General features: G+C 46.7%; 1 protein-coding gene across 4 annotated transcripts in view; it reads left to right on the forward strand.

Annotated features, from left to right (window-relative positions):
* RXRG (retinoid X receptor gamma) overlaps positions 1 to 24385 on the forward strand; it is a 42506-nt gene that overhangs the window by 12554 nt on the left and 5567 nt on the right. For 2 of the 4 annotated variants that reach the window (XM_006209028.4, XM_072945887.1), the window contains exons 2-8: positions 4517 to 4764; positions 12020 to 12164; positions 14650 to 14829; positions 20538 to 20698; positions 20815 to 20944; positions 22037 to 22169; positions 23372 to 23463. In XM_006209028.4, coding sequence (XP_006209090.1) covers positions 4517 to 4764; positions 12020 to 12164; positions 14650 to 14829; positions 20538 to 20698; positions 20815 to 20944; positions 22037 to 22169; positions 23372 to 23463 — 1089 coding nt within the window. The remainder of the gene's footprint in view (positions 1 to 4516; positions 4765 to 12019; positions 12165 to 14649; positions 14830 to 20537; positions 20699 to 20814; positions 20945 to 22036; positions 22170 to 23371; positions 23464 to 24385) is intronic. The other 2 variants (XM_072945888.1, XM_072945889.1) reach the window with 2 other exon arrangements.

A 24385-nucleotide genomic window follows, 5' to 3' on the forward strand; every position in this document is an offset into this window, starting at 1 on the left:
GGGTCACTGTGAGAACCAAAGAACCAAAATGCATTTGTGTAAGATGCATTTGTCTTTTTGGATTTTATTTTAAAAATATGATTATAAAGTAGCCCATCTCTTCTGGGTCATTGCTTCAGCAGAAACAAAGCACATTTTCAAGGCCATTGCAAACCAAACTTTGGCTGTTTCATTCTGCTTCAGCAATGTGCCATCCTCACTGAGCAGTCAAGCCATATTCTGATTGTTTTAATTTGTATTATTATTAATAATGATAAAAACAATGCACTTTAATTTTTTTGCCTTCTTTTTATCAACAATTTTTAAAATCAAAGTATAGGCAGTTTACAATGTGTCTATTTCTGATGTAAGCATGTGTTTGTCATACACATACATACACATATTCCTTTTCATTATAGGTCACACTACAAGACATTGAATATAGTTAGTTCCCTGTGTTATACAGTAGAAAGTTTTTGTTTATCTATTCCATATATAGTAGTTAGTATCTGCAAATCTTGAACTCCCAGTTTAGCCCTTCCCACCCCCTTCACCCCCTGGTAACCATAAGTTCATTTTCTATGTCTATGAGTCTGTTTCTGTCTTGTAAGTAAGTTCATTTGTCTTTCTCTCTCTCTTTTTTTTAAGATTCTACATATAAGTGATGTTATATGGTATTTTTCTTTCATTTTCTGGCTTACTTCACTTAGAATGATGATCTCCAGGTCCATCCATATTGCTGCAAATGGCATTATTTCATTCTTTTTTATGGCTGAGTAGTATTCCTTGTATAAATGTACCATAACTTCTTTATCCAGTCATCTGTTGATGGATACTTAGGTTGTTTCCACGTCTTGGCTATTGTAAACAGTGCTGCTATGAACATTGGGGTGTGTGTATCTTTTCCAGTTAGAGTTTCCTCTGGGTATATACCCAGGAGTGGAATTGCTGGATCATAGGGTAAGTCTATTTTTAGTTTTTTCAGGAATCTCCATACTGTTTGCCACAACGACTGCACCAAACTGCATTCCCTCTAACAGTGTAGGATGGGTCCCTGTTCTCCGCACCCTCTCCAGCATTTACCGTTAAGAACAACTCACTTTAAATTGCAAACCTCTCTCATATCATCTCATTTTGTTCTAGAAACAACTTGTGAGTTCTCCCAAGTCCATATTTATATATTTTTGCACAGTTTGTGTTTCTTAAACATCTTCCTTTGCATATTATTTTCATCATATACTTGTATTTAGAATTTTTCTGAGGTCAATTTCCTTTTTTTCCTGAAAACTTAAATAGTGATTTTTTTAGGAAGATAATTTTATACAAAAATGGAAGGCCAGTCACTTGCTATAAACAGGAGACAGTAAAAATAAATTTAAATTATTAATTTTCTTTAAAGTTTGCCTACATACCACTTAAAATACCACCTAAAACGTCCCTTGCCATTGGCATTGCGGGTTCCACACCTTGGGAACTCTTGGGTTGCTGAATGCGTGAAGCAAAATCTTGTTCCTGTCCGTCCCATGGCTCTGGCGTCAGGCACAGGGCTTCAGCCTGGGGACGCAGAAGTGAAAGGCACAGTCTGTCTGAGATCCATTTAAAGCAGAGGAAGAGGGAGAGTTGCAGGGCCCGTTGGTCCATTTTTCGGAAAGCCGATGCCGGAAGGGAAAGTCGGTTACCCTCAGATGGCTTGGCTGTGGGGAAGGACAGCTGTCGTCCCGGCCGAGTTCACGGCTCCTCGCCCATCAAGTCGGGCTGGCTCCTAACTCACCTGTCACATGTTATCTTGGTGACAGGCTCAAGGTGTACATTGGCCTCTTTAAATGTCACAGCCTTCCAGGGCCTCAGAAGAGTCTAAAATTGTTCTTTCTACTCAGTGGCCGTCTGGGAAGATTTTTGGTTCCTCTGGCTTGAGTTTCTGGAAGCTGCCCTCTTGTCTCTCCTTCAGATGAACTTTCAGCTTGAGATCACTCCATAATTGAGTCATCTTGTACTTTGTGATGTGACGGCTCTCCAAATCATCTCTGCTGTCTTTGACAGAGCACACAGGAGAGAGCATGGGCTCCAGACAGACAGTTTGAATCTAGGCTCTGCCACTTACTACCCAGCTAATAATGCCAAGTACTGTGCTAGTGGTGAGAATACAGAAAAAGACACTTTTCTTCCCTCCCTCTCAGTTTAGTGGAAAATACAAAGAAAGAAACAGACTGTTAGTTGGAAAACAGAAAAGGGCATCAAAGGAAAACCGCCCAGGAAAAGCAGGGAAGGCTTCCTGGAGGAGGTGACACTTGAGTTAGCCCTTGAAGGATGAATCAGAACTTGCTAGACAAAGGAGGTATGGGCAAGTCATCCTGGAACTGGGAGCAGCACAGGGGTGAGGCTGGGCCTACAATCTCTCACCTGTAAAAGGCTAAAGTGATCCTCGCAGGCTTAGTTACAGGATAAAACGAGTTAATATACGGAAATTGCCTGATGCTATTCAGGACATGCGAGAAAGTTCTCATGTGTTCATCTGAACCCTTTTGTCACTTCTCTCTGGACCCACAGCATGTGGTTCACCTCATTTGTGGTGCTTAGAACATGGTGATTGGGACTCATCCGTTTATGAGACAAGTGTCTCTGATAGACTGAAACTTCCAGGTACAACAGCTAGAGGTCGCTGCCTCCTCGGACTCAAGAGTGACGGTTCTCTCCACGAGTCAGCCTTAGCTCAACTCGGAGGAGCTCCAGGGGCAACTCCAGGCTGACATTTTTCCAGGGGGATATTTCTGTGTAGGAACAGCCCCACAAGATTGCCATTCTAAGTGAAGTAAGCCAGAAAGAGAAAGAAAATACCATGTGATATCACTTATATGTGGAATCTGAAAAAAAGACAAATGAACCTATTTACAAAACAGAAACAGAGTCACAGACATTGAAGACAAACTCACGGTTATCGGGTGGAGGAAGAGGGTAGGAAAGGATAAATTGGGAGTTCAAGATTTGCAGATACTAACTAATATATATAAACTAGATGAACAACAAGATTATACTGTAATAGCACAGGGAAACATATTCAATATCTGGTAGTAACTTATGGTGAAAAAGAATATGAAAATAAATATATGTATGTTCATATATGACTGAAGCATTGTGCTGTACACCAGAAATTGACACAACACTGTAAACTGACTATATACTTCAAATAAAAAAAAATATGTACAAAAGAAAGAAAGAAAGAAAGAAAAAGAACAACTCCACAGTTACACCTCTGATGCTCCACGCTCCCCTCCAGAAGGTAGAGAGCACACCCCCCCCATACTACCCTTAGAGCCACTGAGGTTTCCAAAAGGCTTAAGATAGCGCCCTGCATGTAGAAGGCACTCAAGAGATATTCCTTGAACCAGCAACGAACCAACTAAGGTCAGGCATGTGACGTACCACTCAGCATCCTATCGGCCTGGCACAGTGTAGGGCCCCAGTGGAGAACTGGATGGCGTCTCCAGCAGGCCATGCGTACTGACCACCTCTGCCATCAATCTTCTCATGGTCCCCCCATGAGGGCAACACGGGTGCCGTGGCAGAGTCTAGCACGTGTTTTCTTTGAATCTGTTCTTGCGTTCCAGCCACACAGGGATCCAGCACTGCGGTTCAGGATGGGCTGCCCTGGGGTTTTCCCAGTCCCTGCTGCTTCAGACCCTGAGGTTTGCCGCGAGCAGACTCTGAGCTCCTCTCTTCTGGAGAGAACGGTCCATGTCCACTGACACTTGTGGCTGCAGCTCTTTATGCCCAGAGGCAGAAGCGGTCTGGGCGGGCCGTCTGCACTTGCCTTCCCGGCCGCTGTGAGCCAGGCCCTGCCATCTCCAGTCTCCTTACCTGAGCATTGATTAACCCTGTGCTGTAGAGGCTGGCAGGACAAGAACCTTATAGGCATAAAGCTGCAGAAGATACAGGCAGTCGAGGACATGAAAACAGCCCCTGCCTTCCCCGTGGTGGTTGTGGAGTGTGTTCCCGACAGCAGGAACTGTGTTCTCCTCGGCTCTGAATCCCTAGCTCCTTGATAGGCGTTTGTTATGTGTGAGTGAGTGAATGTCTCCACACTTTGCAGGCTCAGTCCTGCCCCCGTTCGCAGAGCAATATGAGTCTGAGGCAGGGGATTCTGGAGCAGCCTGGGCACCTGCTCACTCCACCACCCGCTCCCGGGGGCTTGGTTTTGACTCAGCTTCCCTGTCTGGCTGGCTCAGGTTACAGTCACCCAGGTTGGGGGACCTGTGGGTTCCCCCCGCCGTGGTCCTGGCGGTTGATCTGACACAATTCAAGGTGAATCCCATGCGGTGCACCAGAGGACTCAGGCATCAATAAGTATTTCTGTCCTGCAACAGACCCTCTCCCCTCTCTGGTCTTTGTGTGCCTTTATTCCAGTGGTTCTGGGGGTCACAGGTGTGCAGGTGTGGCTGGAAGAGGGAAGGGATACAGAAAACCAAAGGAGGGGCTCTGTCCTCACGTGCCATCTCTGTGCTCCCCTGGCCTCCCGTCACCTATGATCTTCTCCTTACAGGCTCCCCTGGCCACTCTGGCTCCACGTCCATGAGCCCATCGGCAGCCTTATCTACAGGGAAGCCAATGGACAGCCACCCCAGCTACACGGACACCCCAGTGAGTGCCCCACGGACTCTGAGTGCGGTGGGTACCCCCCTCAATGCCCTGGGCTCTCCGTATCGAGTCATCACTTCTGCCATGGGCCCACCGTCAGGAGCACTGGCAGCCCCTCCAGGAATCAATTTGGTTGCCCCGCCCAGCTCTCAGGTAGGTGTCCGTCCTCGCCGGGCACTTGCCCGCCATCTCAGCCAGGCTGCTCCTGGCGTGGAGCCGGCCCTCAGCAGGTGCTTACTGTGTGCCTCCTGAAGGGACTGGGTTGTCTCTGCAGAATTCCCTCCTGTAGGGCCTCCACTGAGTGTGTCCTTAGGCAGAGCAGCCCCAGAGAACTGACGATGCCTCAAGGTCTAGGGGACTGTGGCCAAAAGGGAGCCACCACTGTGGTTTCAACGTTTCAGCCCTGGCTGTGACTTCAGCGTCTCTCGGGTCTGTCTGTCTTCCATGGGGTGGACCGCCTTGATTCTTCTTGATTTTCAATGTTGGATATTTTTCGAGTCAGTTAAGTGCCTGGTGCTTTACTACATGCTGCAGAGGATACCGAAATGATCCAGATGTGGTCCAAGAGCAGCTGAGAGGGGAAATAGGCAGGTGTGGGACACGGCTAAAGCTAGAACAAGGCAGAGTGTATTACACCCGTGCTGTCTCTGAGATAGAAGCAAAGACCGTGGAAACACAGGGAGAAAAAAAACTTGCCCAGCTGAGAACCACTAATTCTGCCCAAGTGGGTAGGCCTAGTGGGCTCAGGTGCTGTGTCCAACCTCATAAACCAGTCACACCAGAGCCAGGGTTAGACCCCAAGTCTCCCGACCTCCCCACGAGATCTTGTTGGTTGCTGAGGAGTAAAAGAGGAGTCATCGATGCTCCTACAGAGTCTCATGCGGGACGTGGGACACCTTGCTGATGAACTGCAATGTTCTGAACCGAAGGGGCGCAGAACGGGACCCGTGGACTTCCCAGTCACGTGTTCCATGCGGGTGTCAACCGCTCAGAGGAGCAGGGCGCGGACAGCGGTGGGGAGGGACAAGCGTTTACACCACTCTCACCCACCGTCATCAGCAGAGCTGGCGATACGCTACCCTTCAGAATGTGGGACCCCGAAGAGATTTGTTTTGTTCATTTTCTTTCAGGTGAATGGATTCCAGGAAGGCAGGTCAAAGCTAACACAGACTGAAAGAGAGGTCGAAGTTCTGGGACGAAAGTAAAATTTTGCAAAGGGCATTCACATTCACTCAAATAATGACTTAGCAGGACCTACTCCGTAGCAGGCACTGTTTGACACTGCCCTAGAGTCTGCGGATACGCACCGAATAAGTCTTTACTCTCCTGGAGATCACTCTGTAGCACACAGGACAGGCAAAATGCAAAGGAACCAATGAGATAGTTTCAAACGGCAATCAGTGTATCCATGAAGAAATTAAACAGGGTGAGGTGATAGACAGTGGCAGGGCTTGTGGGTGGGGTGGGGGCAAGGGCACCGGCCCTCCGAGGCTGCTTTTAGCAACCACACTCTGATCTGATTGAGCCAAGCCTGGCCAATAAAAATTCAGCTTCATAGCCGTGTGAGTGGCCGGGCCGCTATTCCTGGACCCTATGTCTGTACAGAGGGATTGGGGTTGAAAGGTCAGCTGAAAGCTCTGGTCCTGGCCAACTGGGCTGTGTGCAGAGGCCAAGTTTGGCTTTGGGAGCTATATTAGGCTTGCCAAGTGCTGGTGAAGCCCAGACACCGAGCAGCGTTGCAGGCTCGGGCTCTGGAACGACACGGCCGTGACACTTTGCCCAATTAACTAGATGACACAGGACATCTAGTGTCCTCAGTGTTAGCCACGGTGAGCTGGACTCTGGACACTCTGGGCTGACTATTCCTGTGCATCCTGCCTTTCTTGCCCAGGATTGGGTCTGAGTGGGATTTGTACAGGAAACATGCTCCTTCCGTGACCTGGGTCTGGGGTGAGTGAGGTCTCGGGGCGAGGGGAGGAGGGAGGCGCCCAGTGGGGGAGCGGCCGGCGGGGTGTCCTAGTTCGTGCTCTGTCTTTCCGGTGTTTGAGCTTCTCTTTTGGCTTTTGTTGGATTTTCAATCTAGGGGAGTAAAGAGGACTGAACCAATATTCCGGAGGCAAGGGACGGTGTCACCTTTTGCAAACCACTGCAACTTTTATTTATCTCTGTTCCTTCTTCTCTGTTGTGGGGTAATGCATTCTGCCCTGATGAGCCTATAGGGATTTTCATGAATATCCAAGGAGATGTGAATTTGAAAAATCACTTCTTAAGCGCTTGAGGTGCTCTGTGGTGGTGAAGTGGTCGAATCATTCTCACGCCTAGATGATGTGTTATGCACCTAGGTGGTCATTGGTTCAGGTGTGTGTACTTGGTTGCTGAAAGGGTCTAGAGAAGTTCATTTCAACCGCGTTCATTGAACTGAGCGCTGGAGATTGAAAACATGTGGAAGACTCAGTCCCTGCCCTGGGGAGTACCTAAGTGGAGGGAGCACTTTCCAGAAGCACCAAATATACAATTGGAAAGTACTTATGCAGTTTTCAGACAGAATGGTCTAGATCACATTTTCCTGAGTGTGTGTCACGCTGCATTTTTGTGTGATGTCTGTTCGCTGGCCTCTCCCGACCCTGCTGCCTGACCTGGGTTCTGTCCCTTATAATTCCCGCCCAGGTGATAATTGATAACGGAATGGTTATCCTTTCAGATGTTTGCATTTTATAGAGAACACTTTGATGATAAAAATTGCAAATGTTAGTGCTAGAACAGCCCTTAAAGGTCATCTCGTTTAATGGTTTAAAAAAGCCACGAAGTCTTTTCTTCCAGTGAAAGCATGTTTGGAAGCCTAATTTATGTCGAGTAAAAGCAGGTCTGGTGAACCAAAGGCAGGAGATATGGCGCCTTCTCACTCAGCCTCCCCGCCTCCTGCCGCACATACACTCTGAGCTTGAAAACCACTGCTCTAGGCTGTGGACGAGAAAACGGAGTTGCTAAGTGAAGTCACCTGGCTGAGATCACACAGCGAGGAAGTGGGAAGACCAGGCTCTGTGCTTTTCATGACAAAGACCCTCATTAGATTAAAGAAATGCCACTCGAAGGAATCCAGTCCCTGGAAGAGGGGTGCCTGCCTGCAGCCTGTCCGGTCGGCCACATATCTGCCTTGAGTGGAATAATTTGGGCTGAAAGCAGCTCAGAAATGTGGGACCCGATGTTCCGTGATGGCTCCGGGGCATCCAGGATGCATTCGGTCCTTGGCTGAGAGTCTGCAAATGGAAGACAGGCCAGCCAAGTGTGTTTCTCTCCTGTTCTCAGGAGCAGCCAGCCGCCTGGTAAATCCCAGCTCTAAAGTGCTCACTTCAGCAGAGCTGCTCCTAATGGAACAAGACAGCTGGGGCTGCGGGACTGGGGACCAGGCAGCTAATGGGTTTGAGCTCTGGTGGCTGCCTTCCTTCTCATCTACCATTGCTCTGAGTCCACACAAACTCCAAGCCAGACAAGAGGCTGACGGAGAAGAGCATCAACCCACCTATCCCAGCCACTGCCTCTCATCACCATCCAGACGCAGGGAGAGGAGGGTATTGGAGAGGGGCTGCTGGGAGAGAGCGACCAGAAGCAGAGTGGCTCCTCCAGGGGGCTCATGGCCAGTGAGGTGGGGCAGGAAGTAACCAGGGGCCAAGGAGATCTGGGGGGCTCTGGCCACACGAGACAGACAGAGTAGGGAAGGAGGAATGATGACCTGGGATCCAGGTGCCAGCTCTAGCCTGTTAGATCTCGAAGGCACCTAACCTGGTGTCTGCGCAGGTGCAGCAGCTTTGGCTGTCTCTCTCCTCTCGTCTTTCCATGTGCTGCTGCTTCATAGTTCGAGGGCATTAGTCCTCTGCTCAAAACCTCATGGCTCCTCGTTGCCTCTCAGATTAAATCCACTCTCTTTAGGCAGGCAGTTAAGCCTGAGGCTCGGTCACAGCCCACCTCCGAGCCTTGTCTCCCATCCATCCACTGGACACAGACACCTGGGTTTCCATCTAGGGCTTTGTTGTCAGAATCGTTTGCCCATGACTGGCCCACCCCAATCCTACCCGTTTTGGAAGGCTGTCAGGTCCCAGATCAGATGCCACCTCCTTCAGGATGTCTTCCCTAATCTCACTTACTTGTGATCTTTCTTTCCTAAACTAACCCAGCTGGTTTTTAACATCAGAGCAATGGCAGATGAGATGGAAGGTGGCCACCAGAGCTCAAACCCATTAGCTGCCTGGTCCCCAGTCCCGCAAGTTTCCTGAAGCAGTGCCTGCGTCTTCTTCCTTTTTGTACTCCAGTAGGATTTCTGAAAAGAACAGATGAATAAACCATTTTAAGGCTCAGTTTTCTCATTTGAAAAACAGGAAAGTCTCATAGGGTTGTTGTGAGGACTGAATGTTATTTAGTGCTGAGCAAACCTTCCTTGGATGGTAGCGCCAAGAGTGGTGATAACAATAATGGCTGTGCTGTGATCGCTGCAGGCCGGAGCTGGCGGAGCTGGTCCCACGGGAGATGGGAGTAGGAGGGGAAGGTGGGTGAGGGCCTCCTGAGCCCCAGGTGTTGGTGCCCTCCTCCCCGCTCCCAGGACCTTCTCATCCGTCTGAGGATTTGAGGACAGAGTCATGGTCAGCTACAGGGCTCTTTCTTTGGGGTCATCTCATCTAAAATACTTCCATTTCATGGGGTGCATCTATGTGCTAATAATACTGGTTTCCTTGAGACACTCAGAATTCCTTTCACCTAGGACAATGTTGGCTCAGAGTAAACATTCAAAATCTGAATTAATGGGATTTTATTGGAACGATAATTGCTACAATTTAAGGAACACCTCCTGTGTGCCAGGCATTGTGACAGGCGTTTTACATTATTATCTCATCTAATCCTCCCAGTGACTCTGTAAGTTATGCATTACTATGTTCATTTTACAGACAAGGACACCAAAGGTCAAGGAAGATTAGTAACTTCTTTGAGTTCATGCAGCCAATAAGAGTAGACTGGGTGTCAGTGACAGGCCCGTGTGACACCAAAGCATGTTTTCTTCACTATTCGATTCTTTCTTTACATCGGTGATTGATTCTTTCTTTCTTTCTTCCTTCCTTCCTTCCTTCCTTCCTTCCTTTTTCTTTCCCTCTCTTTCTTTCTCTTTCTTTCTTTCTTTCTTTCTTTCTTTCTTTCTTTCTTTCTTTCTTTCTTTCTTTCTTTTTCTTTCTTCCTTCCTTCCTTCCTTTCCTTCCTTCCTCTTTTTTTATTTTTTATAAAATTTTAAAGGTTCGGTTCATTTACAATTATTATAAAATATTGACTGTATTTCCCGTGTTGTAAATACATCCTTGAGCGTGTCTTACACCCAATAGTTTATACTTCCCCTCTCCCACCCCCATATTGCCCCTCCACCCCTCGCTGATGGCGACCACTAGTTTGATCCCTGTAGCTGTGGGTCTGCTTTTTTTTTGTTATAGTCACCAGTTTGTTGTATTTTTTAGATTCCACGTATAAGTGATATCATGCAGTATTTGTCTTTGTCTGGTTTATTCCACTTGATTCTTAATCCTGGTTGCCATTAGCATTACCTGGTGAGCATAAAGAAATACCAGTACCAGTGGACCCTCAGACCACTTCTGGGTGTGGGGCCCTGGAATTAATTTTTTCCCAAAGCTCCCAGGCATGCATTCGGGGTTAAGAACCACTGTGTTCCACCGAAACAAAACAAAACACGGACTCTAAGATCCAGATGTCTTGCCTTAGCCTTTTATAAAAAGGAGGGAGCAGGAGGAGGAGGAAGAGGAGGGAGCTCTCTCCCATCACATACGTGTTTTCATCCCTCATCCTAATTAATTTTTAAAAGTTCCTGGTGATTTTGATTTCAAAGCAAGGCCCTGAAAGCTGTCTTCTCTTTTTTGCATCCCTCACAGCATTTAACCCAGAGCCTCTGCCCACCTCCTGTGCTCAATAAATATTTGCTTAGTGAATTGAAAAGCTAGTCAATTTAGAAGGAACCTAAGCCAGGCTCTGTTGTATTTTATGTTTTATTGATCATGCCTTCTGTCCCAAAGGCCTTGAATAGAGAAGAAAATCCTACCCTTGGATCAGTTGGGAGATTAACAGTCACTTCAGTTAGGCAGTCTGATTCAAAATTCACGTAGACCACGCAGAAGTCCCTGGACCTCCCCTTAAACCTCTGGCTATTCACCAGGTGCCTCTACTGGGCACTTAAACACACACCTACTCAGCACCACCTCTGTCTGAATTACTTGGACGTGTTCTTAGTTTTTGTGCACGTTCTGACTCCTCAGTGAGATCGTGCATGTTTGAGGAATGAGAGACAGATCTAGGTTCTGTATCTCCCTTCACAGCGCCCAGAATGTTGACCTGTAGCCATGAGTCCAGAAATGCTGCTGACTGGATGACCAGCTCATATTTCTTTAACTGTTTTTTCATTGATACAAAACACACAGCAGTGGCTTCTCTGTAATCTCCCCAAGAGCACTGGGAGACATGGAGGGAGACGTGGTGAAGAGCTAATGTTAACTTGTGATAAGGGGCGAGGAAAGCGATCCACGCAACATTCCTTTATGGAGCCATTCAAGTCTACCAGCTCCCTACCCTGCGCCAGGGTCACGCCAGGCACTGGAAAGACAAGGCGGACAGTCTCTGGCTCCAAGGATATTCGTGGGGAGAAAATTTATTCCTTACACACAAGTTCAAAAATATCGCCTGGGGCTTTAACCTAATTTTTGATGCTACTGCAATGATTTGGGCATTTGGCTTAGCATCTTCAGTAGGTTTATTGTGATGACCATTGTATATATCTTCTCTTCCATTTTACTGTAAACTCCCTAAGGGTGTGCATTTTATTTACTTTTGTCCCCCGGAACCTGGCACGGTGCCTGGCATGTTGAGCGCTTGGTGAATGTCTGTTTGCTGATTCGCTAAATGAATTGATTTGCATATTTTGCTTGGTTCTCTCCGGAGTCTAAGTCTTTTGCCTGAGGGTCATATAGCGCCTCTTGAAGCCCTGCTGAGTAGGGAGAAGGTTGTTAATAAAAAATTTAAAAGTGCACAATGGACTTGTCCTAAGTGTGCTGTGCAATGTAGATTTCTAGCTCAAGTAAAACATATGCGTCAAATGAGTAAAAGCGGAGCGCTCTGATGGAGATGTGTTGTGATTTTTGGTTTCGGTTTTGGCATTTAGAAATGATTTAGTTCCTCTCTGTTACTATTTTTCTCCCTTAAATTCACATCCCTCCTAGGCAATTGTAGATATTCTGTGCTTGAAAACTACTTCTTGAAATAGAGCCTCTTTTTTTTTTTTCTTTCTCGAGGGTGGTCTTGCTGCTTTCTGCCTGGGGGGACTGAGCTTACCCTGGCTCTGTGTGTTATTGTGTTTTCCCTCCTGTAGCTAAATGTGGTCAACAGTGTCAGCATTTCAGAGGACATCAAGCCCTTATCAGGGCTTCCCGGCATCGGAAATATGAACTACCCGTCCACTAGCCCTGGCTCTCTGGTTAAACACATCTGTGCCATCTGCGGGGACAGATCCTCAGGTACGTGCAGAAGCAGATGGGCCTCCCAAGTGACCCATGCAACAGGGGTCCCAAAGAAGTCACCTGTGCCACGGCCCACCTGGCTACTTTGTACCCAATGAAAGAAAAAGGGGTCCTTTACAATGGTCCAGCTTGGGGCCCAGGCTGTGAATTTCTGTCACTGTAGTTTTGATCAACTGAAAGCATGACTTCATTTGGGGGGATGAGATTTATAGGCAACATTTCAGAAGCCTCCTTCTGGCGTTACTGTGTTGCATGTGTAACTGGGATAGAGCAGCTGTTGTGATGAGCAAGTATCTCAAGCTAGAGTCTCTTTAAGTTAAAAAAAATATTTATTATAATTAAAAATAATATCTCAATGTGGGAAATGTGGGAAAACTAGAAAAGGGCCAATGAAAACTAAAAAAATTATCTCCAATGTCCCCAACAAAGATAAACCCTTTGATATTTTAGCATTTTTCCTTCTACAGCATTACAGGTTTTTAACATGTTTCCATGGGTGGAAATGAATACATTTTCCCTGATTTCATCTTTTTTGACCCTCTTCCACTTTTTGCCCAAGTTTTTTCTTTCCTGACTTTTTCCCTACCTCTCCATCATTCCTGCCTCTAACTAACTCCTCATCTCAGCAATTTTGATGACAGGCTAATCTCTGATTTGATGAATAAGATGAGGAAGATTCTTTTCTATAGCTCATCTCTTATTGTCACCAAAGCCACTGCAAAATGTCACTCCATTAAAAGTTCCTGGTGCCTGGAACTTACTTAGCTACATGACGGATGTTTGCTTGTCCTCAGAAAGTTGTTTCCAAATCATGCAAACTTGGCCGTTGCCATAGCAGCAGAATTCCAACCACACCCTGAAGGAGAGTTTTCTCTGCTATGGGTTACTTGAAATTCGGGGGATTCATTCATATATGGAAGAGCCATGGGAATGACAAATTGGTCCCATATTTCTTAAAGACAAATATTTCAGAGCTGACAGCATTAGGTTCTTTGGGCCCAAGATGAAATCCTGTGTTTATTATTGCTGGGAGTTTAGTAAATTGGTATACTCAACTGATTAGGTGCTGACTAAGTTCACCAGGAGGCTGTCTCTGGCCACCAAGTCATCTTATGGTGACTTTCTCTGAAACGTAAGCACCTTGGGCACAGATATTTACATTGGCTAGTTCGCAGGGACTTCAAATTCACTTTGATGTCATTTAGGCTGATACCAAATCAGAAAGTCACGTCAGGTCTATAGCTAAAGAACATCACATGTCACACTCAAGAATCGGACATAAATATGTTTTGAATGACCTGCTTCACTCTATTTTTCAAGTCCCACAATTCCAATCAGTTGAGCATAGCTGCCTGGTGTGTAGTATTGAGGACTTCCACTTTGAAAAAGTGTGGTGATTGAGTCTTGGTACCTGTGTGGGCATGGGTGTGGCGACTCTCCTGACACAAGTCAGCCATCCCTGGCTGGGGCCATTGAAAACTGGCTGTGTGGAACAGGTGATAAGGGCAATGAAACATTTAACAGATTATTCTGGATCAAGCAAAAGCCCCTTCCATCAGATCTTTATGTCACATTCAAGATTAAATGTCATATCGTGCCATAAAGATCATATACCAATTCATTTCTCCAATAGGCAACAGCATTTAAAAAATTTACAGGTTCCTGTTCATAGTTTATGGTGGAGGATAATACTTGTAAGTGAGATTCCTACGTCCTTCAGCTTCGATTATGGGGAAATATTAGTGAAGCTGACATTCATTTCCTGCTGGAGAATACGTAACAGGCATAAATATTTTTATTTATTATGTATACTAATAGCTTGATTGGAGGTAGGACATTTTGTAACTAAACACAAGAGTTACCCCAGTAAAGTAAATAGAAGCAAAATCTTAGGTCAGGACTTCTTTTTTTTAAACATTTTTTTATTGAGTTACAGTCATTTTACAATGTTGTGTCAAACTCCAGTGTAGAGCACAATTCTTCAGCTATACATGAACATATGTATATTCATTGTCACATTTTTTTTTTTGCTGTGAGCTACCACAGGATCTTGTATATATTTCCCTGTGCTATGCAGTATGATCTTGTTTATCTATTCTGCATATGCCTGTCAGTATCTACGAATTTTGAACTCCCAGTCTGTCCCTTCCCACCCCCGTCCTCCTTGGCAACCACAAGTTTGTATTCTATGTCTATGAGTCTGTTTCTGTTTTGTATTTATGTTCTTTTTTTAGGACTTTTCTAATAATGCTTTCTGGAATGAGTGATTCCAGAGAATCACTTCCAGAGGGAAGGCACAAAGAAAGGCATATTTACTCGGCCTCAGTTTGGTTCTGCGTTCTCTGCTGGTTGTTCTTTGCTTTTGTTCCCATTGCCTAGGTGATGGGCCAGTTTCCCCTGGGGGGAGAGCCAAGGGGTCCTTTCGAATGAAAGAGCCAAATAAACACTAGGATGACTTATGGGGCTCTCTCCTTGTGAGCAGGGAAGCACTATGGTGTGTACAGTTGTGAAGGCTGCAAAGGGTTCTTCAAGAGAACCATAAGGAAAGACCTCATCTACACGTGCCGGGACAATAAAGACTGCCTCATTGACAAGCGCCAGCGTAACCGGTGCCAGTACTGCCGCTATCAGAAGTGCCTTGTCATGGGCATGAAGAGGGAAGGTGAGACTCCCCGCTGCCCCTCCCTCTGCTCCAGGGAGAGCAGTCCGCACATAAATAATTGTGGGAGACAAACGCAGGACCTAGGAAAGGGTCCTGCTAGTCTGGACTATGTGGGAAGAGGTTTGAAGGGGAGGCTGGAGTGACTTTGGGTACCATGATTTCTCGAGTACTGCAACTGCCCTGGTCAATCAATGTGTACCCCGAACAGACAGAGCAGGAGCATCTTCCTCCTCCAAGTTCACTTATCCTCTCCTGGAACTCAGGTGACGGTCCAAACTGCATCCTCTCCTTTTCTCTTCCAATAGCCAGGCAGCAAGTCTCAGAGCTGAGGTCTTGGGGTCCTGGTATGCTGCCCTGCAATGGAGCATCCGTCTGACCTTCTGGGCTAAGCCAACTTCTCCCCTCTAATCCTCACTCCGGGGAAGCCTGCTGGTTTGATTAATCTCTCTGGGCTTTTATAACCTTGGTTTGCTACAGATCCTCTGCAATTGGTGTATTCCAAAGTCTTTTGGGATTATTGGCATTACCAATAATCAGACTGAGCCTTCTCATTCAGAGAGATCATCACTGTGCATTTTTAAAATGCTGTATCTTTCCATTTACAGTGTGGGTTAGCTGGGTTGTTGTAGGAAAAAAAAACATTCTGAAAGTGCCTTCTGTTCATTTACAAGATCAAAAAGTCTTTCTGTTAAATAACACAAATACATGGACTTGGTTAGTTAATGAGCTAGTGGACTCAAGCAGGTGCAGTGTGTAAATGGTGACTCTTAATAGACTTCGGGGTAAGGAGGTCCTGCTTCTCTCTCTAGGAAGCAGGAACAGGCATTTAGTCAGTCCCAAGTGGATCCTTATTCTTGAAGAACTTTTCTGTGAGGAGTGGGGAGGCTGGCTGAAAGGACCACCGAAGAAAAAGTTTTTTTGACCCTTTCTAAGAAAGAAGGCTACCAAGAAGGAAAAAGTGAGATTCTTAGCATGCTTGAGATGGAGGTGGCCCTTGAGAATTTAATAGCCCTAAGCATTCTACAGCTGAGGAGGCAGGCTTGGCCTGGTGACGTGGATTTTCCAAGGTCCCAAAGGCAGGTGATGAGCAGAGACCAGGACTTCTTACTCCCAGACCAGAACTCACATCGCATTGCTCCTCCTGCCAGGGCGTGAAGGAGCTCTAGAATTAAGGATGAAATCTCACGTTGACAGACCCCAGAACCAGGGAGGGCCCTCACTCTGGTATCTAACAGGAATCTCAAATTAACAGGCCCAAACCTGTCTTCCCAGCCTTTTCATCACACAGTCCTCCCCATTTTAGGAAATGGCCCATTTTCCAGTTGCTCAGACCAAAAAACCACTGGACACCTCTTTTTCTTTCATACACCGCATTCAGTGGGTGAAGAAATCTTGTTTCTTTCACAAAATATGTCCAGAATCTTTCCAAATCTCACCGCTTTTACTGCTATCACCATAATCCAAGCCACCATTGTCTTTTGTACTAATACAGATGACCTCCTGAGAAGTCTCCCTGACTCCCGTTTTTGTCTTCCTACAGTCTCTCCTTATCAAAGCAACCAGAGTGAGGCTTTGAACAAATGGGTCAGGTAAAGCCTTTCCTCCACCAAAACTCTCCAATGCCTTCCCTTCTTATTCAGGAAAAAGGCAAAATCCTGGTTATGACTTCAAGGTCATATTTGGTCTGGTTGCCCCATGTCTTTCTGCTCCAACCTTCCTAGTCTCTTTACTGGGCCACCAGGGGTGCTCCCACCTCAGGGCCTTTGCACTTACCATTCTATCTGCTTGGAATGCCCTCTTCCCAGGTATCTGCTTGGCTCAATTCTCCACTTTCATACCTTTACTCGATTGTCAGCTTCTTGATAAAGCTTTGCCTGATGACACTGTCGTAAATGCATCAACCACTCTTGATAACTTTCTGTTCTCTTTCCCACAGTACTTACCACTGTCCAACATACTTTTAAATTGTATCCATTGTCTGTTTCCAAGAAGGCAGGGGTATTTTCCCTGCCTTTTCTTCTCCTACAGCTGTATCACTGGTGACTAGCACATAGTAGACATTTAAGAAATACTTGTTAAATGAATGGATGAGTGATTTCAACTGAATATCGGAATCAGAACTTTTAGTAATGCAGGAGTTCCTAAAGATGATCCATTCACCCACGCAGTCATTCATTCCTCAAGTATGAATGGAGTGCCTACTTTATGCTTATGTCATACTTGCTGTAGAGGGGTTGACGATCTCATAGACGGGCACATATGATGTGAAAAACCGGCTGGTGGAGAGTGTCTTCTCTTCACCAGGATAGAACTGATACTCTTTGTAGCTTCCACCACCACGACAGTCCAAACATAAAACTAGTGACCCCAAGGCAAGTCTCCCGTCAGCACAAAGCACGATTGCTGCGGATCAGGAATCACCTTCACTTGATTCTACTGCTTCACAGTCTAATTCTGTCTCTCCAAACTCAGCCTCAATATTTCTGGCTCCATTAGGGTCAGAGTGGCTCATGGACCAAATGGTGGGGAGGGTGGTTCTTTATTTTAAGAAAGTAAGTCAAACAGGAACATGTGGATTTTCTAAGAGCCTGGGCAGTTTTTCTTTTAAACCTAGTATTATTCTGACTCTTTAACAGAAAATCGGGTCTGGTTTTGGATCACGCATTATAAAAAATAATGTGGAGAAACAGGAGTGATGAAAATCTGAGTAATAAAAATTAGGAGGCAAAAAGGGCTCTCTGGGAAGTTGCTGAAGGAATTGATACTATTTACCCTGAGAAAGAGAAAGCAAAGAAAGGAATCAGTTCTTCATCTCACTATATGAAGGGTCACTTTTTAAGGGTTACTGGACAGCCTTTCCTTCACCGCTATCATTTCTGGCCTTGATTTACAGAATTGGGGGCTCAGTTTGGACACCTTCATGAGGACAAAAATAATAAAATCCTGGAACAGATAACTGAGTGATACAATGGCATTTAGACTCCGAGGGAGTTGGATGGACAGAAAGAGATAAAATTAGGGTGGGCTCAGAATTCATCTCCCCGGGTCCAGGATGCATAATGGTGAGGCTGGAATGGATATTTGCTATTATCTGATGTAACACATTCACCTCCTGAAAGAAGAAACAGAGGTTCTGAGAGGCCAGGGTCTTGCCTATGCTTACGTAGTAGCAAGCTGAGGGCAGAGCTGATGTAGGACTGGGGCCTCCTGAGTTCCAGGCCACCAAACAGCCCTCAGAGGTTCTGGAGAAGTCTCTTTCCATGATTTTTGGTCACTTAATGTAGTTTGGATAGTTAAAGAATGGGTTCTTTTTGAGGCAATTTGTGGGCAGTGTTAGACATCCATTTGGTTTATTAGTCCAAAGAGCCCAGAGCCTTGGAGGCAGTACAGAGGGGTTAGAGATGGGCTTTGGAGGCAGCCAGCCTGGCTCCACCGCTTCCCAGCTCTGTGACCTCAGACGGGTTACCTAACTTCTCTGTGGCTCATAGCGCTTCCGAGGTTTCTTACGGAGGTTAAATGAAATACAATCTATGTAAAGTGTTGAGCATACTTCTCACACAGAGCAAGAGCTTCGTAAATGTTGGCTATTTTAGTACATCACAATAAATATATATTGGACTAAGGGGTAAAATTCTATTCTAATCCTCTTGTAGATCCCCTGAAAGTGCCCAGCTGGATGTAGTAGCAGTAGCTCAGAATGTCCTCCCCGTAGAAGATTTCCTCCAACAACACACACGACTCCTCCTTTACGACAGTAAGATTTACGGCACACACACACACAAAGGAGTGAATAGCAATGGATCACTCAGTTAGTGGCAAAATTGAAATTAGAATCTGATTCCCTTGAAGCTTGAAGGTTATTTTCTTTGAGTGTTACTAATCTGCAGAAGAAACTGACCGAGGGTCAAAAAAGGAATTTAGTTTGCTTTCCCCCATCTTTTCAAATCAAGACAAATAGAAGCCCATTAACCTACCTTAAAAAAAATTAATACGAGGAGCATTCAACTTTAACCAGTGGATCCAACTGATGATAAAAACACACGTAAGAGCTTCTGTATATTGTCAGTGAGTGGAGACTAATAGAACGGACAGAAAGAAAGGGTGAGGGAGGAAGAGAAACAAGAAGAGGAAGGAAGAGATCAAAGGAGGCATGGAGAGAGGACCAGAGCAGAACCCGAGAGTGTAAAGAGAGACCGAGGGGAGGGAAAATGCTACCTTTTCTGACCTTTTAAATAAGTATTCCATTTAAGTGTTACAAAACAGTCTCAGCTAAGTACTATAATCTGCACTTTACATATAGGGAAACTGAGGCTTGGTAGGCTGAGAAATATATCTGATGTTACTAGCTAGGAAGTGGTCATGCCCAGTTTGAAAAAGATTTCTTTGACTCATGATTTTTGGTCTTCTCCTATTTTCTTTTCTATGTTCTCTTTCTCTTCTGTTTCTTCTTTTTCTTCCTCCCCTGCTTTAATCTCTCTTCTCTTTCTTCCTTTATTTCTTCCTTCCTCCCCTCCCTCCCCCCAACCCTGAATATCATTCTCAGCTTGAGGCTTCTTGGTGTATCTCTGCTGCTGGAGACTTCGGAGCATCAGCCGTGTTTTTGCTGTCAGCCCCTTCTCTGACCTACTTTGAGAGATCAATAATATCACTTGCGTGACAAACCAGATGTCCAGCATCCAGTTCCAGTTCATTCTGCAGCCTCTGTGGCTCCTTATCCCCTCAGAGAGTAGGAGGTGGCTCGGAGAGTGGACGATGGGGAGGCGGGGAGAGGAGATGGGGGGCTGAAGTGGCTGATGGAGTAGCTGTCCCCGAGTTCCTGCTTAGCTACCTGCTTAGAGTAGAATTTCCTTGATCCTCGGGATTAAAAAAAATATGTTTTAATATTGCATTCTGCTTATTGCTCCTGAGAATAAGAAGATGCAAACTGTAGCTTTTGAAAGGATGGGAACTAACCCAATTGAGACTGTTCTCCCAATGAAGAGGACAGAACTGGGGAGGGGGTCAGCCTCACATCCTAATGTATAGACCCAGGGGGTTCTTTGATGGAAACCCTAAGTTTTGGGAGGCTGAGATAATTCCAGCCTACCCCTTTCCCTATGTACCCTTCTCCACCCCTCCATTTCGGCTGCTGATTCTGAAATGTCATCTAGGTGACATTCCTCCACCCTTTCGCTGACTAGATACTCACATGGCTCCCCGAAGATCTTCCCTGACAAGTCAGATCAGGTGATGTTGTGTTCAGGCCGGTGCACTGGGGGCAGACCTAATGGGACGTGAATGCCAAGGATGATGCATAGGATCTGACAGGAGTTTTTAGAGTAATGTGCTTGTTACTTAACTATTGCATGCTCATGGTTTATTCGAGGTAGCAGGTGGAGGAAGGATACGGGAGACTGCGTGTAAGGAGACAGTGGGTCATTAAAAGAAAGGGCAGAATTGGAGGTTATTCAAGCTTACAATGTACGCTTCTTTGAGTGGTCACCAAAATGAACTGGAAAGAATATGGACTAAAAACCCATAGTTCGGCACAGGCATAACCAAACAGCTCTGCTTTCTTGGTTTCATCTGTTAACAATACAAGGTCCCTGATTCATCACCATGATGATGCCCATTTTACAGATGAGGAGACTGAGGCTTAGGTAGGTAACTAACTTTCCCACAGTTGTCCTGGGCCTACGGTAACAGCTGCATGTCCTTGTTCCTGCCAGCTGTGCAAGAAGAGAGGCAGAGAAGCCGGGAGCGGGCAGAGAGTGAGGCGGAGTGTGCCAGCAGCGGCCATGAAGACATGCCTGTGGAGAGGATTCTAGAAGCTGAACTTGCCGTTGAACCAAAGACGGAATCCTATGGTGACATGAACATGGAAAACTCGGTATGTGGTCTTGGAGCTTCCCCCATCTCCCATCTCCTGAATGGGGCTGGAGGTGGGGAAGGGGTTATGTCTGAGTCCCAGAGTCTTTCCTTCAGAGTCCTTTGTTCCCTTTTCAGACGAATGACCCTGTCACCAACATATGCCATGCTGCTGATAAGCAGCTGTTCACGCTCGTTGAATGGGCCAAGCGCATCCCCCACTTCTCCGACCTCACCTTGGAGGACCAGGTCATTCTGCTCCGGGCAGGTAAAGGAAAAGGACAGAAGAATCCTTTCTTCTGGGGACAAGCACTGGGGCTGCCACTTTGAAATTAGCACTTGGGATCATAAAACAAGCAATCTGATGGGTCTGTAACCCATCCAAGCTGTGCACCTTGCTGTGACAGGATAACTCTATGCAAGGTTGTTCTTTTTTATATTATTTGTGGGTTCAAATTTGGATGGCCCTTCCCCAAACCTTTCATTCCCAGATGAAACGCTATTTGTTAATGGAGGAGGAAGATTCTTTTTCCATGCAGATTTTACCCTGGCTTTATAATTTGCATTTAATTTTCAAAGACAGTTCAAACATTTTTATTGAGGATGGTCTGAAGCTGTGTCTTATTATTGTTATGAAACTGGAACAATAGAGATAGTCCCATTTCACAGGTGAAGTAGGGGAAGCCAAAGATTTTTGCTCAGGCTTGTACCAGATGGATTCCGGGGTCCCTTCCTATTTTAAGATGCTCTGTGCTGTAATCTCCCCTGCCTCCCATTTCTGGGACACGGTGCAGTTGACATATGCCAAATCTCCTCTTTGTCACTGAGCCAGCAGGGAAATTTCATGAAGATTGGCTGAGCCTTGGGAGCCAGGCCACTCATTTCATCCCTGTTAGATAATGAGTGATCCCTGAGTGTTGACAGAAAGCTGTATACAGTGCTGGGTCCCCCTAGACAACGTCAGAGATACAAAACTAGGTTGCCAGGTCCTGGGGGCAGAGACTGCACAGTGTCCTCGCTTTATCCACCATGGCAGCTAACATAGTGACTATTACCTGTGAAGTCTTCAATCCATATTTGTTGATGGACTTGGGGAGAAAAAGAGTGTTTGTCCTCAAGTTGCCATTCTGGGCTGCACTGGGGAGGTGGTGGGAGATGGGCAGAGCCACACGTCAGAGGACCTCAGTCTTATCCTTTGTTTCTTCACTGACTTTGGCGTTGTCCGGAGCTAGTTTTTGACCTCCCTGGATTTCTGGTTCTACTTTTATGCCAAGGCATGATAATATAAGAACCTGGATGATTATCAACAAAGCAACAGTGCAGTCAGGTGTCCCTCAAGGCTTCCTTCTTATCCTTGCAGGGTGGAATGAATTGCTCATCGCCTCCTTTTCCCACCGCTCGGTTTCTGTGCAGGATGGCATCCTTCTGGCCACGGGTTTACACGTCCACCGGAGCAGTGCCCACAGCGCTGGGGTCGGCTCCATCTTTGACAGGTGGCTCTCTTCTGCCTCCAGTGCTTGTGTGTGTGTACGTGTGTGCACGTGTGGGCGGGTCCCTGTGGGTAATGCTGGGATGGGGGATGGATGGCCCACACAGCTGTATGTGGCTGGGAGCAGAGACCATTCAGCATCTGAAAACATAAACCTGGGGAATGAGAAGGGATTAAAAGAAAGGTTGATACAGGAGATGGAGCCCCAGGCCAACAGTTACTGGCAGACGAAAGAACCTGTGATCCCAGTGGGTTTCCAAGGAAGAGACTGGATTATTGACAGTACCCAGTAAGGTGGGGGAGGGGAGCTTGAACTGCTTTTCCTAGGAGGCAGGATGGGAAGAGGGGTGCAGGATCTGACGTTAGGAGTCCAGGAAAGATGAGTTGAAGGGTTTGCTAGACGCTGCACCAGGATCCCTGGGGGAGGCCAGCAGCAGGGGAAGACCTACCTCCGTCAGGCAGCAACAGCCTCAGTCTGGGGTTCTGTGCCTTCAGTGGTGCTAAAGGGAAATTTAGCCAGGTGATTTAAAGAACTGAGTGGAATGGGCAGAGATGAATGCCTTGGGGATGACCTGATGGAGAACTGGCAAAAAGAAGGATGAGGTTGAAAACAGTCTCTCTGTCCAATGCCTGAGCTCCGTGATCCCTTTCTAACCCCATTATAAGTGGCCTTCCAGGGCCAAGTGCATGTCTACTTAAGATGTCTCTACTCCTTCCCTGCCTTTGCCCACAACATGTTCCACACGGAGACCAACATGGTCTTCAGTGAACTCAGCCCTCTTGATGGTGCCTGGAGATTTCCCCTCGTCACTGAACACTGTCCTCCGCTGTGTTCTTCCGGACATGCGAAGCCCTCGCCCTGCTTTGCTGGCTGCATTTCTACCAGTTTCCCAATCCTCTAGGCTGCCTTTGCAGCCCCCTCTCTGAGCTCGCTGCCCTCCCCTTGGTGTTCCCTGGGACCCTGATCATGCCGCTTATTGGCTTTGTGCTGCTGCTATGTGTTGCTTCTCTGTCTCCTTCTTCAATTCAACCGTGAGCTCCTTGAGATCAGGGGCTGCATCTTACTCATCTTTGTGCCCCTAGCACCTGGCACATCATCTAGAAAATGGGGTGGGTATATAATAAGTACAGGTTGCATCCATTTTATCAGCCCTTGGCCTGGTACTCATGATCTTCTCATCACCTGCCATCGTTTCCTGCGAACAGAGTCCTCACCGAGCTGGTCTCCAAGATGAAAGACATGCAGATGGATAAGTCGGAGCTGGGGTGCCTGCGAGCCATCGTGCTGTTTAACCCAGGTGACTGCGTAGTGCGTAGCCCTTCTCCGTGGTCAGCCCCCAGTGCGCTGATGTTCTGTGGTCCCCTAGCTCGGCTGAGACAGAGAAGGCAGGGCCAGGAAACCTGCCCTTGGGGAGGGCAGAGCGCTGACTCTTCATGGCCTGTGCTCCTCCAGCCGTCTTGAAAAAAGTGTGTCAAGTGGGCTAGGAGTGCGCATGCTGAGGGGCGAGTGGGGAAGACAAGCGAGCACAGAGGCCTGGGGTAGTAGTAAAGGAGGTGTTAAAACATGGTCAGGTTCTGAATGTATTTTTAGGCAAAGCCAATGGGATTTGCTGATGGATTGCATATAAGGTGTGAAACAAAGAGAGGTATTAAATATAATTCTTAGGATTTTTTTTTGTTTTCCTGAGCAGTTGGAAAAGCAGATTTTTCATGGACTGAAATGGGGCTCCTAAGGGTGGATGGGTAGGAGACACCTAGACCTGGAATGGGTCCTCCTCCTTTTACTCACTGTCATTGGCCAAGTCTCAATCAAGTGGCCCAGCCAGCTGCAAAGGGGACTGGGGACTGTATGCAGCTGAATGAATGTCTTTACCCAGACATTCAGATCTGGGTAGGTGTCCAAGAAGCAATTGTTTACGTGAGTCTGGAGTTCAGAGAAGAGGACCTGAGACATACGTTTGAGAGCCGTCAGCCTAGACCTGGCATGCCAGGCTCTGAGACTGGTATGCACTCATCAGGGGGGCACACTGAGGCAGAGCGGAGAACAGGGCTGAGGGCTGAGCCCTGGGGCACTGGCGACATTTAGATGTTGCAAAGAAAGTGAGTGAGACAGGGAAGAACGAGAGAGTGGGGTCCTGGGGGCCCAGGGAAGAAAAGCAATTCGAGAAAGAGGAAGTGATCTGCCATGTCAGATGCTGCTGGGGGTCAAGAAAGAGGAGT

This window comes from Vicugna pacos, chromosome 21 (genome assembly GCF_048564905.1).
Source record: "Vicugna pacos chromosome 21, VicPac4, whole genome shotgun sequence".
Lineage (NCBI taxonomy): Eukaryota > Metazoa > Chordata > Mammalia > Artiodactyla > Camelidae > Vicugna > Vicugna pacos.